The following is a 22736-nucleotide window of genomic DNA, read 5'->3' on the forward strand; positions in this document are numbered from 1 at the left end:
TTAAAAGAAGTCTTTTTAAACCAACATCCTTATTTTACAATTAGCCATGGTTTGACCTTCTCACATAACTTTTAAGTTAATTTCTCTTTTTATTTAAAATATGTACATATATGATGTTTGTGAAATTATTTATTATTTCTTTATGAACGCAATTTACAGTATTGTTTGAGAAATTTAGAATATTCTTCTATTCTGATACATGTACCAACGTTTCCGCGTACAATTTATCGCAGAAAAACGAAACCCGCTTATACGATGCTTAGAGCTCACACGTTATTCCACTACATAATCTCCTTCATCCTCGAGGCTTTGTGTCATTGAACGCACAAGAACATGTATTATTATCGCGCGATAAAATATCTTTATTGCCTCTTGAAACCATATTTTCGCGGTCCAAGTGGCTCAGACGTCGCCCATGAATTTCTTATGGAAGGAACGGTAAGATTAGTGCTTATTGCAAGATTCAACTGTCAATTCTACATGTTCCTTCTGTACAAAATAATGGCCTATTAATGACAATTGATTGACGCTTTATATTTTTATGATTTAGAGGAAACAAAACTTTATTTTGTTAAATGCTTAAGCCTTTTTTATTAGAACAATTGGGGAGTCCCACTAAGATTTTAATCTCAAGAAAATAATTTCAATTTTTGTATCCGGTATTATTTTTGTACAAATATATGAGATAATAAAAGTTTTTCGCGTATAAAATTAAAATAGAGCGAGAAAATGTATCCGGCGTAATTTCATATCTTTCTTAATAATATAAAAACGGTTCTATGATAGATCGTCACCTCTACGAATTAACGTTTGGTCTATGTCGCTCGTAAAAAGAGCGATAACGCCGCTAAGGCTAATGTCTTATCATTCTTCCTAATCCGACGAGAGAATCCACTTCCGGCAGCGCTTTTAGCAGCAGTAACGTGACGGTAACATTAAAAACAGGAAAATGAGACGGATAGGTCGTGATTAGATAAAGAATAGCTTTGTATCTATGTAATATGTACTGTGTAAGCGGCTTTTACATTCACAACTTGGTAGAGTGTAGATAATAATTAAAAAGAACAAATGCACATAACTATATTGATAAAATGATATTCAGATAACGGTAATAGTAGGTAACAGTAAGGCGACGTAATGTTCAGAGCACGAAAATAGTTTGAGCATCTATTTCATTAATTACCATTTACAGTGTCGCAAGATATATGGCATAACATCAATTAATTAGATGTCATACGATATTCTGTTCGATGTGCAATTTGCTGGTGTATCATCTTTCATATACACATTTATCGAACATATTAGTAACATTATAATTAGTGGTACGTAATACGCTAATTACATCACTAACGATGTATTATTCCAAGTTCAAATCATTCAAAATCAATCATATTCACGAATTCGTTATTTAATCCTCTTACACATTTACTCGGTTGAAAACAGCAGAACTAATTTCGCAGTAAGTGCCTTTGCAGCGTCGTGGTATTTACTTTGAGTTTTAGTTTGAGAGCCAGCCGCAATGTAGAGAAGCCAGATACGGAGTCACTAAACCAGCGAGGGGACTCGATAGTCCCTATAAAACGGCTTCCTAAAATTAACGGCACGAACGTAATTTGTCGGACGACTCGCTGTCCGTTCGGATTAAAATCTAAAGTTCGTGAGCGGGGGAAAGCGACCGAAGACAGCCTGGCTTTCGTCGTGGCGCTTTCCATAAATTTTCAAACGACTATTCCGATAACTGCGAGCGCCCTTAAACAATCCTGGAAACAGAAGTCAAATTCGGGATGCGTTTGCACTGTAAATTTTACAATTGTCAACAAAGTTTGACGAACAGAACGTTAAAATTATAGAGAAGATGAATTAGAGAATTTAAATTCAAATTGACGTTTGGGGTATAAATTAATTAAAAGATCTTTTCCAGGGGCCCAAAAATAAACTCTTCTACATAAACGAGACATGTGAATCAAGAATTTATATATAAAATAATGTTTTCTAATGTAAATCGATATTTATCCGGATTCACACAATTATTTGGCCCCCGAATGCCGATTATTTTTTATCTCAGCGTTTCTCATATTGTTCTCAGTATAAGGTCTATCTTTAATGCTGTCAGTTAAGTGGCCATTAAGGGAAACTGGTACAATCAGAGATAGAGGAGAGCTCGTAATAATCATAGCTTGTAATAAGCTGGTCGTCATATAATCGAAGTGCAGTGACTGTTCGCCGGATTGTTCGCCAACTGTCATCACTAAGATAGCGCGGCATTGTATCGAATAGCGGCAATCGGGGTTCAGTTCTAGGATAATGAAGATCGTCCGATACTAATACGAAGAAATAACAGATTCCTCGTGTCGCAGTCGCTATAGTGGAAATAATCGATAATAAATTTTATTTGCTAACGTAGCTAATGTGTCTCATCCAGGTTTAATTTATTTCAGTAGAAGTTATTCTAACGAAACACGCGAAGTTGAAGCAAGTAATGACTTTTTACTACGAAAAATATTCGCCGAAGGAAAACTCGCAGTTTCGTCAAGGAACCTATCCTGGAAAAATATCATATTTTGGAGATGTTATTGCGTATACGAAACGATCGGCTGCGTAGTGCGTACATTATTCTACTTATGGGATACTATAAAAGGATACACCGTAACGCCATTGACGACGAAACAAAGTGGATGAAGCGAACCGAAACATATCTTTGTATTCTATTCTTAACGTTTCCCGGTCGTTTCGTGCGTTAATAGCGACTATTTCACGTGAACGGCATAGAGATAGAATCGAAATCAACACCAGTTTCTGCTTTATTACGGCAGTGTTGTAACGTGCTATCGATTGTTACACTTTAATCGGCGAAGGCTAACAACGACGAGTACTCTACCCGTTTGCTATGCTTGGAGGTCGCAGTTTGTCGGGTTCTCTTTGTTTTTAGCGGTGTTTTATTTCCCCAGTGACGTTTCGGTATTTTTCATTTTATAACGATTCCGCGTTGCTTGCCTGAGATGAAATAGGCAATTTTACGAAGGCATCATGCAATTTGTGACATATAGCCGGGCATCGAGACGCCCGCTTTCTCGGTAACTATTTTCGATGTCTTTGTACATACCGGAGCTACTTTGTTATTTATGGTACGCAACATAAAGGGATGCCGCACGTTCAAAATATATCCGATAGAGTAGGTACAATTTAGCGAAGTATCGATAAAAGCAATAAGCAAATTGTGTCAAACTTAATGATTATAACTACATTTCGTCATGAAAAAACTTTTTATTTTATATATCCCAATATCTGAAAAATAAAATACAAACTTTAAACTTTGGACTATTATGTCCAGATAGTAAAGTTCCGATAAAGAAAGTTTTGATGGTAGATATCTTAATTAAAAGATGAAACCATGGATTATCAGGAAATCATAATGCTTTCATTTTTTTTTGTTTGATTTATCTTTTTCGACAAAGAAAGTTGAGAATTTAAAAAAAAAATGTACGTTTATATACAAACATAATATTTTTTACCTTACAATTTTTTTATTTCTTCAAGTCACGATGCTTTTCAAACTACGTCTAAGCATACTTATACAGGATGAGTCAACGGACATTTTCTACCCCGTTTTTTTTTAATTGACTAGTTTGTGGCAAATATGCTGAAACACGTCAATTATGTTGTTAGGGGAAAATTTTCAATTTTTAATACATTCCAAATGTTACTTCTCGAAAAACAAGATACAGTAATGAGAATTAAAAGACCTGTAAAATGATATGTCACATAATGCTTATTACCATTTAAGAGTTTTGAAGAGGTAGCTAAACCCCCTTAAATATTAAATTTACATGTTTCGGCATATTTCGCTTCAGGAAACAAGATCGCTCTATGTACGAACAAGAACATATTTATGCATCGCTTCCAAGTCAAGTAGATTGAAACGAGACTTGAATGCAACAGAGGATTAAATACAGTTACGTTTAATCTATGCGTGGAATCGATTGAACTCTTTAAAATGATATCTGTAATAAGCCGGCTCTTGTTCCTGCAGCGCACGGCAATTGGATAAGAGCCGGTCTGACTTCGATCGAGCGAGTGTGTACGTGAACGTCGTGAACGACACGCACATAACGAGGGGATCGATGCTCGCTCGTGACGTGCAAGCGATGCAAGTTCTTAACCATCGCGGCATCGCCCGGCAATTGAACGTCGGTCGCGATAGTTTATCAGAGTTTATCTCGCAGCTTCTTTATAACCGCTTTTATCAGCGACGCTCTTAATGATTGTAAAACCGACGATGTATCTTGTCGGTGACCTCGCCTTTTTGCGTTTCATGATCAGTCGCGTCGAGGATCGAGCGTACGCGTTGAAGTATCGGGACGAAACATAGTTTGACTTTTTACACGATAAGCAGGAGACGTGTTCTATCCAACATGCACGCTTTTGAAATTTTAAAATAAGCTCTTTTTCCAGACGCACAGTCGAGAGATAATGCCTATAATTCTAAAATATTTTTTCCCGCGAATGATTTACCTGTATTTATCTGAAAACAAATTGTTTTATGGGAGCATAATTATGTGATAATGGCAAAATGGTTTTTCAGAATCTATTTAATCAATGTACAAAATGGGTAAAAGAAGCAAATAGTAACAAAACTTTTTCCTCTGTTTCTTTATATGAAAAAGAATACAATAAAGTTTAAAATAATTGCAGTAAGACAAAAAACTGCAAAATAGACGAAGCCGTGGGTCAAATTCGACCCAACCTTACCATTAGAGGGTTAATATTTGAATTTCTTGTTTTTAATATTTAGTAAAATTATTCCTAACTAGGTAAATAAAATCGTCACAAATGAATGATGAAACTCTTGCGAAGACTCACTATTTAATTCACTTTAAAACTAAGTGTTAAAAGATATTGGTAAATATGTAAACATTTATTATTACCATATATTTAGAAACAAATAACTATATAAAACTGTATCTTACGGGTTGATTATAGAATGAATATGTTATGGCGGAATAAAGTGGCAGGCTCAAGGCCTGTATGTACGAATAATGCTATTTGATACACGAAAGAACAAATAGCTATAGGAGTTATTGTTCTATATGCATAACAGTTGATATGGAACAGCAAGCAATGCATTCGATGCACTGACCGTGTTTGTGTGGATCGAAACAGGACGGGTCAAATCTATATTATATGTACGTAACTTCATACATATACGGTTTACCAAAAACCAAAAGGTGGCTGTAAAATAATTTTATTATCTCGTTTGTATTTTTATTTTATTATTTCCTTTTTATTTCCTTAATTTCTTTAAATTATATTAATTATTCCACAATTTCACTGAAATTGAAAGAAACGAAATAGATATCCAATCAATAAATATATAATTTTAATTTAAAAATATTTTTATTCTTTTTCAACACTTAATAAACTATAAATTGTTTAACAATCGAATTTTATATGGATTTCAACGAGGTTACAGTTGAAATCTGGACAATGTATACTGTTCTTTTATTAATTTTCTCGTTATTTTTGAACAATTTAATTTGAAAATGTAACTGGAAAGTGTATAACGCTGTGAAACCATCTCTCTCTGTGAAAATTTTGCGGCTGTTTTTTGATCATTGCTATTACGGCGAACGTTCGCGTGCGCAGCCACGCCGCCATTTTGCCATGATAGAATTATCACGATGATCGAGTTAAGTCCATTCGTGTAACTTTGTTAATGCGATAACGGGAACCGCTGCTCTCACGCAGACCGTAACTATGTGGGCAACGAGCAACGTCTCACCCATGATTGACACCACTGATTAAAATCCAATTGAGAACTATTAATGAAGCTATCAAATGACAAATATTGTACAGGCGCGAAAGTGGATAGGAGTAAACAAAACTCGGATATAGCTCTCTCCTTGTGTAGACAAACAGGAAAGCGGGAAGCGAGTTCACGGATAAAGAAACACATAGATAATAACAATTTAAAATAAAATGTTATATTTGATCAAGGACATCATAATCGCTATATTACAATAAAATTTAAAAATTTTATTAAGCTAAATACAAAATTTCTAATAAAATTGAAAATTAACAGTATTATAAAAATTTACATTCGAGATTATTTTAACTAAATTATTTTTTTGAAAAATAAATTTTTTAATGGAAAAGATAATACCAGGATGTTGATATATAGTAATAGCCAGAAACTGAAAAGACTTTTAGACAAATACGAGAGACGAAGTATCGCTTTATAAAGTAGTTGAAGATAATTTTAATAAATGGTGGCATCTTCATGAGCCTTTCATGAGCGAGATCTGTTGGCGTTTCATTTTAGGTGGAAGAATTGACCATGCTCACCATTATAACAACGCTTATCGCGCCCTGGATGAGACCCTGGCACTGGAGGAAGCCGTCGAGGCAGTTATGAAGGAGGTCGATCTCACGGAAACGCTCCTCGTGGTAACGGCAGATCACTCGCACGTATTAACCCTCGGCGGACTGGCGACGCATCGTGGGAACCCCATATTCGGTGAGTTACCACAAGTACTTTGCCCTTAGTGCACCATATCCGCGCTCGAAATACATAAGGTATTTCTACTTCTTGGAATAGATGCACCAATAAGTGAATAACTGGTTAAAATAATGAGAGAGAATGGTTAATTAAAAGCTATATTTATAACTTATCTTCAACTATAAAATAAAATTTAAATTTTTAAACAACATCGAATTTGTTTGAAAAATATATTATTTAAAAATAGAATAAATAATTTGACGAAACAATAATTTGTCTGTTAAATAATGTTCTAATTTGTATTGACTTTTGAAGTGTGCAACTATATTGTTTTCTATGACAAAAAATAAATGTAGATTTAGTAATTATTTATCAACTATCAATGATAATTAATAACTCATTATTGCATCTATCTTATTTTCATTCTACAATTAAATTAGATTGACAATAAATAACTAAAAGATACAATTGAATAAGATACATATGTTCATCAACACGGTTTTGTTGCGTTTTTGCCTGTGATTGAACACGAAATATTTCGAAGTTTTATAATGTCTTTCATAATGCTTATCTCGACATCTCTCGGATGTTTAATCATACACGCGTTACGACGTGAATACGTTATCTGTGCGCGTTAACAAAGTTTGTACGATCTAGACGGCCGGTTCAGGCGACCAGTTTCAAGTGCCGTAACTTTCCTCCGTCGAAAAAGAAAGCGTCCTTCCCATTGTTGTCTGGACTTCCAATATCCGGGAGGGATGCGCCGGTAACCGACTTTTGACCCGAAAAGCAGCCTCGTAGGAAACATTATTGGATCACACGCGTGAATTAATCGAATGAATTGCCAGGGCATATCTATATCATCGGCAGAGCCTAAGCGCAGCTTACATGTTTTCTTCCATTAGCCAATCTAGCTCAAACTAAAGCGCGATGTTTTACGATCTAATTCGACCACAAATTCTCGGCAAATTTGACGAATAATTTTGAAGACGTCGATTGCGCGTTTCTTCACTGAAGTTGAAAAAATAGAGGCAACAAATAAATAAGGATAATATAAGCAAACAAATAAGTTAGCTAGTATGACCAGCTTTTAATGACACGTAAATGAAAGAGAACTATTTGTTTAAACAAAATATGATATTTGAAAAGTTTCATGTGTGATATTAAGATTTTGTAATGTAGAAAATGTCTTCACTTGCAAGCTGCAGAAGAGTTGGGGAACTATATTGGAAGACAGAGATATTTTACAGGAAACACCTGCATGGCTATTAAAGACACATCGAGTATTTTAGATTTTACTGGCCCGCTAGTCAAGCCGAAATATTTTCACTTTGCAAAATGGTACCGCACTATAGGCTATAAGTTCTGACACAAAAATGATGCATAGCTCGCGCAGTTATCTGGTTTTAACATCTAACGGACAGTTCATCGAAATTCTATCAAAACTTACGCTTTGATGGATTATTTACTGTTACCGGTTACAACCAATTTTCTGTGACGTCCCGATAAAAGCGGTACTTTGTACCGGAGGCTCCTAACCGGCAATATTTCCGCTAGTGCAGTATTTTTACTAAACTTTCGACATATTTTCGGAGAAACGTGCTATTTGCCGGCGAACGAAAGCGTCGTGCGAGCCGCGCTTTATGGAGATCGTCCTCCGGGACGGCCCGTCCCCTTTCGCTCCCTTCGATCACTCGTTTCCTCCGCTTTTGCCGACCCACTATCCGTGAAGTAAATGGCGAACGTACTGATCCGCGGCGAACGATGCGGAAACGTTCGATCCGTAAGCAATCAAAAGTGAACTCCGCTCGTCCGTGACGAACTTCTTTGCGAGTTAAATTCGGCGTGGCCGCTGTCTTTTCCCTCTGTCGTGGTGCCAGGTGTTGACCCCGAGATTCGCAACGATTCGGACGTCAACGCCCATGTCGCAATCCAATACCGAGTAAGCGACGCGAGCTCGTTCCCATCAAGTGGAGGAGGGTTCGTCCTTCCGGCAGGACAGTTCCGGATTCAATAAGATCCAATCTACTTGGACAACTTCATGACGGAGTCCGTCCGTCGGTTCGCCCGGTCGCGGTTAAATTGAATCGCCGGACGGCTTTTTCGGCCGATCGTATATACGTAGAGTCGCAAAGGGTTCACCCGTCTCGTCCGTCTGAGAACGGCCAGTTGAAAAAAGGAATAACCCCAAGGGGTGTTTGTTTTCCGAAATTTGCAGATTCTGAATTTTTTCATGCGTTTTGTACTTTGTTCTCGCGACATTGTCGGATATCCTGTTGTCCCTGTTGAGAAATTAATAATCTATTTATAGTCGATTCGCATGACTTCGCAAGCTTTATCACAAAGGATTATTGCTTTACGGAGCGTACTGTTGCGAAATACAAATATATTTGATATACATACTTTTATTTATCGTATTATTTTGTATATCATTTTTTTGTAGAATGCGTTCCTGCGCGAAGTCATGCAAAAACCAACGGAATAAAAAGCATGTGGTTTCTAAAATAATCAGAATTTATATTTTTATTTTAATTTTTAATAATAATTGAATTTTGTATAGGTTAATGCAAAAGATTTGTCATATTTGTCGAATAGAGTTGAAAATAAAAATTTTGCAAAATCAAAATAAAATCGCTTCTCCCCCACGAGTTTCAATATGCTCTTTTTCTCATATTTTTGTCTGAAGAAGAATTTTTTAATTCTTTTTTCAAACAACTTGGAGTTTCTAGCTTTATTTAATACAAAGGTTGATAAAAAACAACAAATTATTTTGCAGTAACATATATATATATTTACATAATAAAAATATCTGACATTTGAATTGAAGAGAAGAGCACATGACCGATAACGCAAATCGTTTATTACATGGAGTGCTATTTAGAATCGGGGAGTTATTTTAACAAAGGGATGCACGTTTATGCGAGCAGTGCAATAATTTTTAAGTCCATTGATATTGCAAGCTTGCGTCCCGTAAATTTTCCAACCGATCCACGATGAATTTACTGGAATTACTCGAGTGGAAGATATCCAATAATGCAATCCCTCATCATGATTATGCTCAACAACATTCCGTATGATTTAATAGAAATTTATATATATGCTTGATAGCGGACATAATCTGAACGAGATAGCTTTGTTAATTAAACAGTTCGCTCGCTGTGCAAACCTGCACTATGATCTGACGAAACTATTTCGCAATCGATTAGAAAAGTTTTTAAAATGGTCTGTAAAGGAATTTCTGTTTTGCTCGATTTTAGTTTAAAGTTTAAATAAATAGTACAGATGACTTAACAGTAAATTAGGATTAATATTAATTAATACTTATCAATTTTTTAAAAGTATTTTTCAAAAATTATTAGTTTATGTGTTTACACGGAAGAACGGTTTTGCTGAAGTATCAAAAATGTAGTTAGATACAGATCTGGAAATAATTTTGTTACGCCATCAAAATAATTATAGTAGGTCACTGAAGTATGATGGTAATGCTGTAAAAAATTTTGACATTTTAGCAATCAGTTTGAGTGTTCTACAAAATTATTTTGATGGCGCAACAAAAATATTTTCAGATCTGTATCTAACTAAATTTTTAGATACTTTAACGAAACCGTTTATTCCATGTGTAAGTATATTATTTTTTTATAATATAAAAAGAAGTAAAAAAGTTGATTGTATTTTTTGTATGAGTGAAGAAGAACGGCATGAATGTGTGACATAACATTCAATAATTTATTTTCGTCACTAAATAGGAAATATACATTCGGATAAACGAAACGATATCGATCTATTATTTTGGGAAGTAATTTATACTCTGCGCCGGTCGTTATATAATCGATACATCTCGCAGAAAGGCTCGCGCCGGTTCCACTTTACCCGATCGCGTTGATTGCCATCAATAAATAGCGGTTGCCGAACCGACGAATCTCGCAATTTGCCCACTGTACCGAAAACGCGGTATTGGACGCTTTTAATTTTTGGCACGTCAAATTTCGTTTGCATTTGTAATTGAAAAAAAATCGGGTAACGCTATATGAGCGTATCGGTGTCACCCAATGCTGGACGGCGCGGCGCGCCAATGCCGGCGTACCGGCACTTGGCTCGAATTAGATTCGATATTGTGCGATTGCGCTTCCAAATTGAAACCGCGAGTAATTTCGTATTCGAGGATCAAATATAACACTCAGAAATTCCGCCGGTGCTCTGCAGTTGCCCACTCAATATCGTCACGGAAAAGCTATAAAACTCCGCATCGCGTGGTGAATCACGTGAAAAAGTTCTCATATTTCTTATTTAGGCGCTATAAATTCAAATTTGTCATTTGATCTAAATAAAGGTTCGGATTTGAAAGACTTAACACCGTCTTGATCTATACGGCAACAGCGGTCTCGCATCACCTCGGCGAAACGTTTGTCGCGTCGAAGTTCCGGAACGAGGTCGCACGAGAGTCTTGCACATAATAAAAGTAATGAACGTAAGCAGAGACGTTAAATCACGCGGTTGACGTGCCGCGTGAAATACGGTCCGTAGGAAAACGTCTGATATATAGGGATCAGGTTTTTGTCTCGCAACGTTCCGCGTCTATATCGTCGCCACGGTTCAACGACGTAAACCGAAATGAATATGCAGTCGTTCTTATATTCGCTTCGGGCATTATAATCGCGGCAACGAGTATTCCAGGTGAGACCCGACCTGGGAGAGAATTTAAAGTGAGAATAACGAGAGGGACGGCCGTAGATTCGGGGCAACGTAGATTTTGCCAGCGTTGTCGCGAATACCAAGTTGCACGGACGCAATGTGCATAAATGTTTCTTTTTCACAGGTAGAAATATTTAAATGCCCATTGTAACATCTGTTTAACAAGTCGCTACATTTTTACCGTTTACCACCACCTAATCATTGAATTATCTCTGTTCAGAGTAAAGTGTACTCGGTATATATATAAGAACACAATCACTCTCTTGCCCCTTTTGTTTTTGAAGCATATATAACGCGAGCTCGAATATTATTTGAAAATTATTTAATGTACATATAAATTAACAAGTAAAATGCGCGCCGCACGTTGTTGAAAAATTCGATCAATTATCACGCATCGGATAACGCTCAGGTTTACCTTTCAATCTGCATTTCTCCGATAACTTAGTTATTTCACTGATCAGATCTGTAAACATCGTTGTTCAGACATTTGATTACCGAGCAACAATAATTATAGATTTTAGATATAGCTTATCCAGGGTGTTAAACAAACATATACAATATTTTATAAATATGATTACCTCATCGTTTGTAGCGTTAACGTCATTTGACTGTTTGGAATAGAAAGAGCCCGATTAAATCAAAATGGAGCGAAGTGAATTATGTATTTTATCGAAAACTGTGTGATATTGGTGCCACTGTAAAAAAGAAATACAATTACGTTAATACAACAAAGGGTAAAAAAGTCGCATGATTTATAGAAACGTATACCCTTGTTGTTTATGTCATTTTATTTTTTTTATACTCTGCAACGATATCTGTAATAATTACATGAATATCGTACTTTTTGTTTCTTTTTCTAGTAATATACATGTATCATATGAATTACTAGATAGCAGTGATTGCTTATATAACATTCTATATAATAATAATAAACAACACATTAGAGATGAATAAAAGTAAATCAGAAATAAATGAAAAAATATTTAAAGATATAGGAATAAAGAGATTGCAAAAATAAATAATAATTTTTTTAATTTTATGTTGTACATGTATAATAACGGATGATAGCGTATTCCTTCTCTAATTAGCACGTAATTAATTTGCAGAATCAAATAGGCTTGTGATCGATTTCTAGCTTTCTGGCACGTATTTAGGCTTGTAAAATATAGTACTGAAGCACCGCTCAATATCCTCGACCATCAAGGGAAATTCGATGTAATCGACCTTCTCTGGCAGTGCTATAAATTACCGCTAGTGACGCCGACTGTCTCCGTTGAGAGATTAAGATGGTTCATACTGGTCGGAATATTCATCAAGAAGAAAATATCTGAAAAAGCTAGCATATTCGTTCGTAATAATATATTTGAATGCTGGGACTCTGGCTGAGTCTGTCAATAAAATTGACCCATCTAATTTCTATATCGTTACTTTTAGTTCCGCCATTACGAAATGTTACGGAAAACTGGGGGAATACTTTTATCAGTAAATTGAGTACCTAATATCTAAAACTTAATCATTTGAACCATTTGAACTATTTGAAACTTCGAGCTTTTACATTTGTAGCAGTGCATTTAATACATGAGCTAACTTACCATAGTTTCAGGCGAACAGGAACAGTACGTAGTGTGCGTTATTAAGACAATTTTTTCTTAACTATTGTATTTTTTTTAATATACGCTAATGCACTGTAGTTTTCTGTCTAACTTTTCCGCATTACCTAGAATTTTTATGTTTAACTGGATCACGTACGCGAGATAGTTTCCTCTCCAGATTCTTTCGTCGAGAAAATATCAGAATTACTGAAATTTAATGTGTCACGAAAAATGTGTGAACTCTTTTGCGTAGTATAGCGTTTATAAATGTTCGAGATACTCTTGGGAGGATTATTTTGTCGGGATTAAGGAAAATACTATCATCAGCCATTTCGCGTCCTTGCGAGGAAACAGTCGCGGAGAAGCCGTGAGCGTTCAGGACGACGGAACGAAGGTTTCGGCAAAAAAACAAGATAGAAAAAGCAATGGAAAAAAAGAAGGCAGCATAGATAAGAAACGAAGAGAAATGTACGAGCGATTTACGCGATACAGCGCCTGTAAAGGTTTTTATTGCTGGCCGTTTATTAAGCCGCGTTACTTCGCTCACGCGAGTATATTTGATGAAGCAATTAAAGCACGCGCCGATTTGAGATATAATTTATTTGCCGCAGAGTTACGTAAAGTTACGTGTACGCTCGCGCGGGCGATTCGCGCCCGCTAAGAACTTAATTGCATTTACGCCACGCTGACTAGCGCCGATATCGGTGCGGACTGATTTAGCGTCCTTAACTCGCGACCACTTACGGGATGAAGTTTCGCGCGGAGAAACTATTTACTTTGTACGCGTTACAAGTGGGTACTTTCGTCTTCTCGGTTCTTTAAGATATATAATGAGTACCACGAGACAAAGTGACGTCCATTTCTTCAGAAACATAATTTTTCACGAGAGCTTTATTAACGCGAAGAACTATGTTTTTCGCTGAAAAATGAAGAGATTTGTACAAATTTATTTTTGGACAGTGAGTTCCAGATTTAGGGTACAACTTGCAATTAAGATGGTGGATTGCGAAGATTTATTATTTCGATATAAAACAGAGAAAACTCACCACCGCGTTAATGACGTAATTGATATCGCGTTTCCCGTTCTCGCGCGGTTACTTGTTTGCTCCATATCAGAATAAATTAAAATTTCCTAAGTAGTTAACCCGCTCTTGAATTACGTCGCGAGGAATTGTTTGGAAGCCACTTGGAGTTGCTCTCGCCAACTTTTTTAGTACGGTTGTTGGCGCTTACAAGCCGATGTAATGCGATACGTAATAACTATAACTCTCTTAATCATTCTACATCAAGATGTAGCACGTTAAGGAGCAAACTTGAAAAAATCCACTTTGTACGAGTTCTGTACTCGTCGTGAGTCTCTTTTGATGAGAGATATAAAACTTGTGATTATTAAAAAAGTTGTAGCTAAGTTTTATTTTCCTTTTTATTTATATATCGAAGTATAAGATCTTAATTTATCATATTATTTACCATTAAGATAAGCCGATATGATACATAAGAACTCTCGGCTCAATCACTTTACCAATAAGATATATGTAAAGCGATGAAGAGTAAACCTGAAAATGTATACCTTATACAAATTTTGTAGTCGTTATAAGTTTCTTTTGAGAAGTATATAATTTGATTATTAAAAAGTTATAGCTTGTAGTTTTAGTTTTGTTTTTATTCGCAGACATATATATAATGTAGCAAGATTTTAATTTATCAAATTATTTAACAATTAAGATTAAAGAGATTTAGCTAAACAAATCGGAAAGCCGTAAGAAAGACGTTGCCGAAGGCAAATTGAAATATCATTATTTCGACGCAGCATTGTGTTTAAGTTTTAATTTTCGCATTAGTGCGCGATAACCTCGTGCTTTCATCGACAGACGCGCTTGAATTTCAAGCTAAATGAAATAAAAAAATTTTTCAAGTTCTATTTTTTTGCCGTTCTGGCCAACTGAATTTCGTTCACGTTGCGCGGCAATGCTTTTGAGCGTGCCTTTTAGGCACGAGCGGCAGCGCCAACAGTTTTGCTTTTGTTCGGAAGAGTTTCGACTAGTTTTGCTCGTGGAGCAGAGAGAAATGGTGTTACGCTTAGAGATTTTATCTTGTTCACCCTGATTTCGTTCGCGAGACGACGGTCGAAGCTACGCGGCGGTACGCGCCTCCAGTTTTACTGGAGTATGCAAAGCGAGTTCTTCCGCTTTCTTCAACGAGGCCGTGATCGCGATCGTTAATAAAGCAAGAAATATTTCTCTTAACAGTATTTTCCTTCCCTTGAGGATGTTCCCTTTGGATAGCTGTAATCGAGCAAAATTTAATAATTCACGCAGACTATCTCATTTCTAAGATATACCTTGGAATTATTATCTCGTATCTCGTATAAACATGTGCAAATGCATAGAAATTTATTTCACGTAACAGTTAAAGATGATGAAATATTTAGCAGTTAGATAAATCAGAAATTATGCACTTTCGTATACATACATGTCGTATACACGATTTTCATATTTGATCTACGAAAGCAATTTTCGGGAAATCAAAACACCACTTTTCTAAACTGCTTATTAAGATGGAAAAAGAAAGCTTTGTCGTAAAGAAAGAAATTTTTATTCTGCTCTTTGTGCGATACGCCGATGTTGCAGTGAAGTTGCATTGAGTTCTCTTAATGTCTTTATCTTGAGACCTGGTTGTGTGCTCTTCTGTACGCGGATCGCAGGCAATAACCGACGATCGAAACCGACGCATTTGAATCGCACGTCGTTCACCCAAGAATAATGTGTTCCGTTGTCATAAAAATGAAGCGTTTCCACGGGGGGTGACGCACGACTGCTGTTGAGCGCGCATCAGTGCGTACGCGTAACTACTCACATAAAACTGCTTTTTACAACGGCGATTGTGGCAAAGACTATAAAGAGGTCCGCCGCGCGATTTCAGTTAGGTATTCACGACGATTCCGGCGGCTCCGTTACGGTCGAACGGTATCGCGTAAAACGCTGAAACTTTAACCAACCAGTTTTCTGTGCACAGTTGGTCGCAGCGCATTCTGATCAACAACGTCACCAATTTGGTCGAATAATTGAAACGCGTGACTCGCGCTATCGAAACGATGAGCCCCGTTCGGTTCACGAGTCCGGCAATTTTTATCATCGATTTTACAACTGTGAAAAAACATATTTAGAAACAAAACCAGTTATATCGAGTTTTTGACTAAAAACTAAACCCAACGAAAAATTGACAAAAAAAAGGAGGACAAAGGGAAAATAACGCGTGAACATTTTTATTGATTGTATCGCGTGTATGTAATATTTAAAAATATTTTAAATAGTTAGTCTTTATTGATATTTAATCTTTTTAGGTTTTTAAATAATTCAAAAATAATATCTGATATCTATACAGATTCGATAAAATTGAAGTCGTTATGTTTAAACATCAATAAAGAAATATTTTTGTAACGTATTGTTATATTTAGAAATACATGTATAACATTTCTCCGAGGAATTAATATCGAGCCTTTTTTATTTAATTTAAATAAAATCTATTAACACAGGAAATTCACGTCTGACAACTAATCGTTGAAAAAACAGGGAATTTTTAATTCTTTCTTTTTTATAGTATCTCAATTTATATCAACTTTTCTCTTTTTGATTAAGAGAATCGTAGATAAATTTAAAGATCTTGTCTGTAACAAGTACGCATTCATAATTATCTAACGCCAATCGAATTTGATCACATTGCTGTGAAGCAGCTTGGTTTCCGTCAATTTACTCAACTTTTGCGCATCCGCGTTGGAGTATCCGAAATGTAATGAAACGGAGTACGACTAGGAATAGGAGAGAGAGAGGAAGATTCTTCTGTCAGTGTCTCCCAATTTAATTTAATTGCAAACCTCTTTGGAATCTGATGAAAAGTTGTAAAGAGTCTAAATTCTACGCTTTTATTTAAAGTTGCAAAATTATATCCGAAGCAAGTAATTACGATGACAATCAAATAAGTTAGAGATTGTGACTTCGACATTTTAGTCAGATCCAATTGAAACCAAAATCGGTTCAAGTAGGAAGTGAAATTGAAAAGTATCGCGTATTATATTATGCTGTACTGTATAACGTCCAGTCTTTTTATTTATCAGTTTTATCACTAACAATTTGCCGTCTTGATTATCTGCAGTGTAATTTTATTTATAATTTTCAAAATCTTTCTCGCAGTAAGTCATCTTTATCTCGATTTTACGGAATATCGTTTGAGAGATACTGTTCAAGTTGAATCGGAATTGCGGTTCGACGAAGCAATCGGACAAACGAGATGCTCGGCGGGAGAGTGGCCGGTGTGTCCGATGTATTTCGAAGCAGGAAATAAACGCGAGTTCTTCGGGACTTGCAAAACTCACCGGACGCGTATTCGTGTCCGAGCGAGATGGCTAAGTTCGTTTATGTGCGGGACAGCAACTGGAGCAAGAAAAGCTTCAGTTCTCGCTTCTCATTCCTGCAAGCGAAGCAGTCTTCATTCAAATCCTCGGAAAATGCAATGGAATTATTTGTAGTTTTTGCTACATTAATCAATTTAAGAGAAAGGATTATGTACAAAAATTTACAAAAAAAATTTTTTTTCCGAGATTATATCATTAATATTAATTCTTTTTTATTATCTTTTTTTTATAACAATTTTACGGCGACTGTGAATTTTTTTTCTTTATGATTATATAGTATCTCATTTGCCTAATTATTACAATTATCTCGTTTCTTTTGTTTAAAATTAACAAAACTCGGAATTTAGTAAATTATAATAAAAATAAGCAATTTATCATCGTGTTGTACATCCTATTTGGCTTTGCAATTTGTCGAAAATCTTTCATATTGAAAGACGTCGCTGTCAGAGCCGCATCATTGCAGGAAGGTATGAGCTCCGAGATGTCTCCAATGCGGTTTTGAATGAAATAAGCACAGTCATTCGAAGTTCGACAATAGCGTCGCCACTTGCGTATATATATCATGGAATGTGTATCATGGATTTTAGAATTTCACAGAGGATGACCAGAGGATGATAAATGTCTTCTTCTCATGCGGCTCCTATAGAGATGCTTGAGAAAAAGATTTATGTTCGTTGCATTCAGATCAACTCGAGCTAAGACCGCAATTTCGGAAAAAAAATTAAATAGGAATTATTAAATTAAATTTAACAATAAGTTAGATTTAAGATGAAGTGGAAGTAGCTGCAAATACACGGAAGCGAAAGCCGTTTCTTTAATATACCAATTTTTTAGTGACACAAAACCAGATGTATTCGCATTTATGCGATTAATTGGTGAGTGAGACATATAGTATAATGATTTCTATATGATCAAAGTCTGTAAACGGTCCAAATTCGGATATTGAACACGTGTCGCGCGCACATTTATCTGAGGATCCTCGCAGCTGTGAGGATCTATGCATTACAGCTGGCGTACCGTTAAAAGTAGTTCCATTAAAACTTAATAAGTACTATGAAATACGAGCGGCCACGTGCTCTCGGGCCAATTATTCCATCGAATCTTTTAGGTATAATTCATTTATTGCTTTTCCATTCTCTAATAAACAAAATTGTTATACAATAAATAATTTATTCCACCAATATTTAATAACAAAAAAGTATTTATTTTGACCGTTAGTAGAGAAGTATTTATTTTGCCAATGGTTGTCGAAATAAATATTTCTTTTGTGACAAAATTATTAGTTACGCGACGTTAAATATAAACATGGTGGTAGCTGATAAAAGATAAACAGAAACTTTTACGCATGAAAAAATGATGTAATTAGCAATACATAAAATTTTCGGAAACACATAAAATATTTTCTACAGAAATTAATGAAAAGCCATCAGCTTTACAATCTTGCTAATTATTTTTAGATTTGCGCCTGTAAAAGATTTTTTGTCACGAATATTCGATACTATTTTATATTAAATAAAAACGCGAGAAATGAGATAAAACAAATATATAAATATATCTTCGCTTCTGATTGTTTTCTCTCGGTCTCATATAAACGAATATTAATTGTAGAATAAAAAGCATTGAAACATATATATAAGCGTACAGACTGTGCGCACAAGCAATGGTTAAAGTGTTTTCTTCGCGAAGCTTCTCGTCGAGGTTTTCGCGAGACACTTGACGTCTTAATGCTTTCACAAAGAGCAGCAGCGCGACGTGAAGTTCTTAATGAGTACATAACGTACATAAAGCGGAACCTGGAAAGTTTATATATTTGCGGTTGTGAGATGCAAGTCATTGAAAGTGTAGCTTGAAATGAGAATAAGTGCACAAGGTAACCGTAGTGCAGAGGGCAAACATGGCGGCATGCGATAACTTTGCTCGATTAAAGAATGACATTTGATTGACTACAAAGAGAATGCCGGCATGTTTTACGTGGTACGGAATTGCGATAAAAGCTATGATATCGCGGAGTTCTGAGAGTAATGTTATTAATAAAAATGGAGATGCATATGTATGTGTATTCATAAACTGAATGCAGCTATTAGCATATCTGTATATTTGATGTAACGCGTAAAAATATTTTTTGTATGAAAGATATTATCGCATTTCGATAGATTGCCATTTCAAAGTTCTTGATGATAAAAAATTAGATTGTAATGGCAGTTGCTTCTTACATCTGGCCCTTTATATCCGTAACACTGACACGACCTGTGTAACGTTTGCTGCATTTGCGGTCAACAAATTTACATAAAGACATTTTAGAGAAGTCTCGAACGAATGAGCTTGCGGGATCACTCAAGGGAAGATGGAAGCTGCGCGATTAATTCGCTAAGAGCTACGACGGTTGCTTGCCACTCGAGCGGAAGAATGCTTCTTGCTTATGCCAATCGGCATTGACTGTTGGCATTCCAAAGAAATGGGTCAGAGTGAAGAGTAACGGCCGGCAATCCGGAGAGTGCGTTTATCTCGATCGCGATAATTTATCACCATAAATTCAGGAGGGTGCGAAGAGATAGCGTAATGTTTTTGCGACGCCGTGGTACACATTGCTCCAGGACGGTACGGAATTCAGTTAAGCGAATCGTGAACTTCTTGGAATACCTCGAATTAGTCGTCCGGCACGTCAGGTCCAAACGCACGAGATATTGAAAAAGGGTTCTTGAGGAAAAGGATCTTTCATACGACGATCCGTCATGCGATGTATGACATGATTAGCATATAATATACGCCAAACAAATCAAATGGAATTTTTATTGAATGCCGAGAGTCTTAGGAAGTATTTTAGCATTACTGAAGATCTATTTTTGTATTTGTAGATAGAAAAATATAATAATTCTCTCTAATTAAAATACGAAGGAGAAGATGGCAAAGGAATTTTCGAACAATTAAAATATAAAAACCTATAGAAAAGTAAAAATTATAATATTTCTGAAAGAAAACATTTTGTTTTTTATTTTGATCATAAATCTTAAAATTTTTAGGCAATACGTTTTACATTTGTTTTAAATGCCACTGTGGAAGGCTCTTGAAAAGAAATTAATTCAAAATACCTTGCTCCGGTATATAATTCTCACATTCTTTGTACTAGACAGAAATTGCTAAGTTGCTTACGATAAATATATGGCAATTACCGAAACTTATCAAATTGTAGTATCGCTGCTGCGAGAATATTTTAGGCGGTCCCTCGCCGGAATTCGAGAAATGTTCGTAAATCAGTTGGGGTACGTCCTGTCGGACCTATCGTGCCAGGACGACGAGGCTCGCGGCACGCCATCCACGGGAGGCTCGACCCATTAACTTAGAAATATATAAGATCACGGAAGCATATCACGGAGTCGGAAAGTTATGCGATAGTGGCCGTTCACGAAGGTACGCCCCGCCGACGGGAAGTTAAATTACGCGGTGAATCCTCGACTTTTATGTCGAGGCTCGATGAGAATTCTTTTATGTGCGCATATAAGACACGGCGATATCGCTGCTGGTTAGGCTCGCGATCACGAAGACTCGAGACGGATAGAGATTCACCCGTGAAATTCCTACTCGAGATCTCGATTTCGTGTGCATTCGTCACGAATATTTTTAAAAACTCGATTAAAAGATTAAAACATGATGTTTGTCCATTTAACGCGGTGCGCAAAATGCGTCACAAACGCGATTGAATTGGAGTATTTTGTTTATATGTAGTTTATTATATTCAGCTCTCTCGACTGAACTGTGCAGTTTTATCTATAACGAACTCGGTTTATTTATCGATTGCCTTTCACCCTTTACATCCATTAAGGTACGATCATTTATTGTTATAAAGTTACTATTTTTGTTGTTATTTATGAGAATAATTGCAATAATTGCAAGATATTACACGAGTTATTATTTTAATACATGTATTATAAACATTTAGAATATATATTTATAACAAGTTTTGCTAGCAGATTGTTATCGTTGTGTATATATACATTTATGTATCTGAAACTTTAGAATTGGGTTATATCGAGTATTATTACGTACAAATGTTATTTTTCCTTACATTATTAAATGCCACGTGATAACTGCTATTATCAGCATGAAATCAAGTTTGTGTAATCCGCCTGGCGAATTTGCTTTTTGGAGTGGTCTCTGATGATACTTTGTGGCATTAATTAATATCTAATGGCGTAATATCGGCACAATAATCGGCTCAACAATATTGTACAAGGTATTACCGTAACAGCGTGACCCATGGATACGCTTCAATATCGTTGAGAAACTTGGTGGACACGACGCGGAACGTTTCTTCGACGAGAGGATCGTCCTTAATTACTTGCGCGCGGTATATTACGCTTCACAAGTGCGAGTCGCGTTTCGTAACCGCCGCGCCGTCCTTAATTTTACATTACGTAGCTTTATGTAACACGAGGCGATGAAGCGCATCGGGTATTATTCACGACGTTCTAAAATGCGAAGTGCTATGTAAACAACCGGAGTAAAATAGTTGTATATACTACCGAGAAGAATTAACCGCCATATTGTATCTCTCTGCTATTTACTGAACGCGAGTGTAGCAGCGTAGTGGGCGCTAAGCTTTCTTTCGAGCTTGATTAACTTGGAGCCGGCAATTGGCGGTTGTACAGTTTCAAATTGCTCGAATAACTTACCTGTATATTTAGCATAGCACTGGTTAGCCGTGTTTGTATATTAACTTGCGGGTTATAACTTTCTTCTTCAATTTAACTTATACGATTCTGTCCGTTTTCTATTAAGTTTTGTAAAAGTGTCTCCATCAGTGTTATCTTGTCCACTTGAAATGTAGAGCCCCTTTATGAACGTAAATGTAAGAAAGCGCTACAAACTGTTCTATTAGATAGAATTTAATTAATTATAATCGCATATATACAATTTAACTGTACGGAGAACCGCGCAGCGATTTCACAGGGAGGGAATATATACGTTTTTATTGATGTAATCGCCACTTTATGTCGCTTTTCAGTTCGGTAACTTTATAGGATTCATTTGTATCGACAAAAGATTATTGGCTTTTCGAACGATATAGTTTTCGCACTCACACGTACCTATCCATTTATCTCGGACTTTACCGAGTCTCTAGAGGCAGATTGCAGGATATTACTTCGTTGACTTCGTGATCTCCCTCTACCCCGCTCTTAACGTGTAATTCGTGAGTTCCAACTGCGCGCTCGAAAGGAACGCAAAGGCTCATTTCGTTCCGGACGCTGTCGGGCAGCCTGAAGTAGCGGCGCATTTCGCTATCCCGATGCCGGGTATTACACGTCAGGTCGGACGTTACAGATAGGCAATTAAAGTGTTACAACCTACCCCCCGCGAAGTGCTTAGCATCAGCGGGATGCGCCGCTGTTTACCGTAACGATGGTCGTTCTTTTCCCCGTCTCTTTTTCTCGCGTAATTCAACACAACCTTATCAGCGAGCTCTTTAACTCGATTGATGCGAAATTAAGTATTTTAAAATCTTGGTTAACTCGCCCGTCATCGGCAGCGATATTTTCCAAAGCTCCGC

The 22736-nt window shown here is 36.3% G+C and overlaps 1 protein-coding gene across 4 annotated transcripts in view; it reads left to right on the plus strand.

The window, feature by feature from the left end:
- The window catches only part of LOC112468692 (alkaline phosphatase-like), a 173143-nt gene that overhangs the window by 134517 nt on the left and 15890 nt on the right, over nucleotides 1-22736 (plus strand). For all 4 annotated transcript variants that reach the window (XM_025037975.1, XM_025037978.1, XM_025037976.1 and 1 more), the window contains one exon: nucleotides 6320-6514. In XM_025037975.1, coding sequence (XP_024893743.1) covers nucleotides 6320-6514 — 195 coding nt within the window. The remainder of the gene's footprint in view (nucleotides 1-6319; nucleotides 6515-22736) is intronic.

This window comes from Temnothorax curvispinosus, unplaced genomic scaffold (genome assembly GCF_003070985.1).
Source record: "Temnothorax curvispinosus isolate PA1 unplaced genomic scaffold, ASM307098v1 QBEX01001883.1, whole genome shotgun sequence".
Taxonomy (NCBI): domain Eukaryota; kingdom Metazoa; phylum Arthropoda; class Insecta; order Hymenoptera; family Formicidae; genus Temnothorax; species Temnothorax curvispinosus.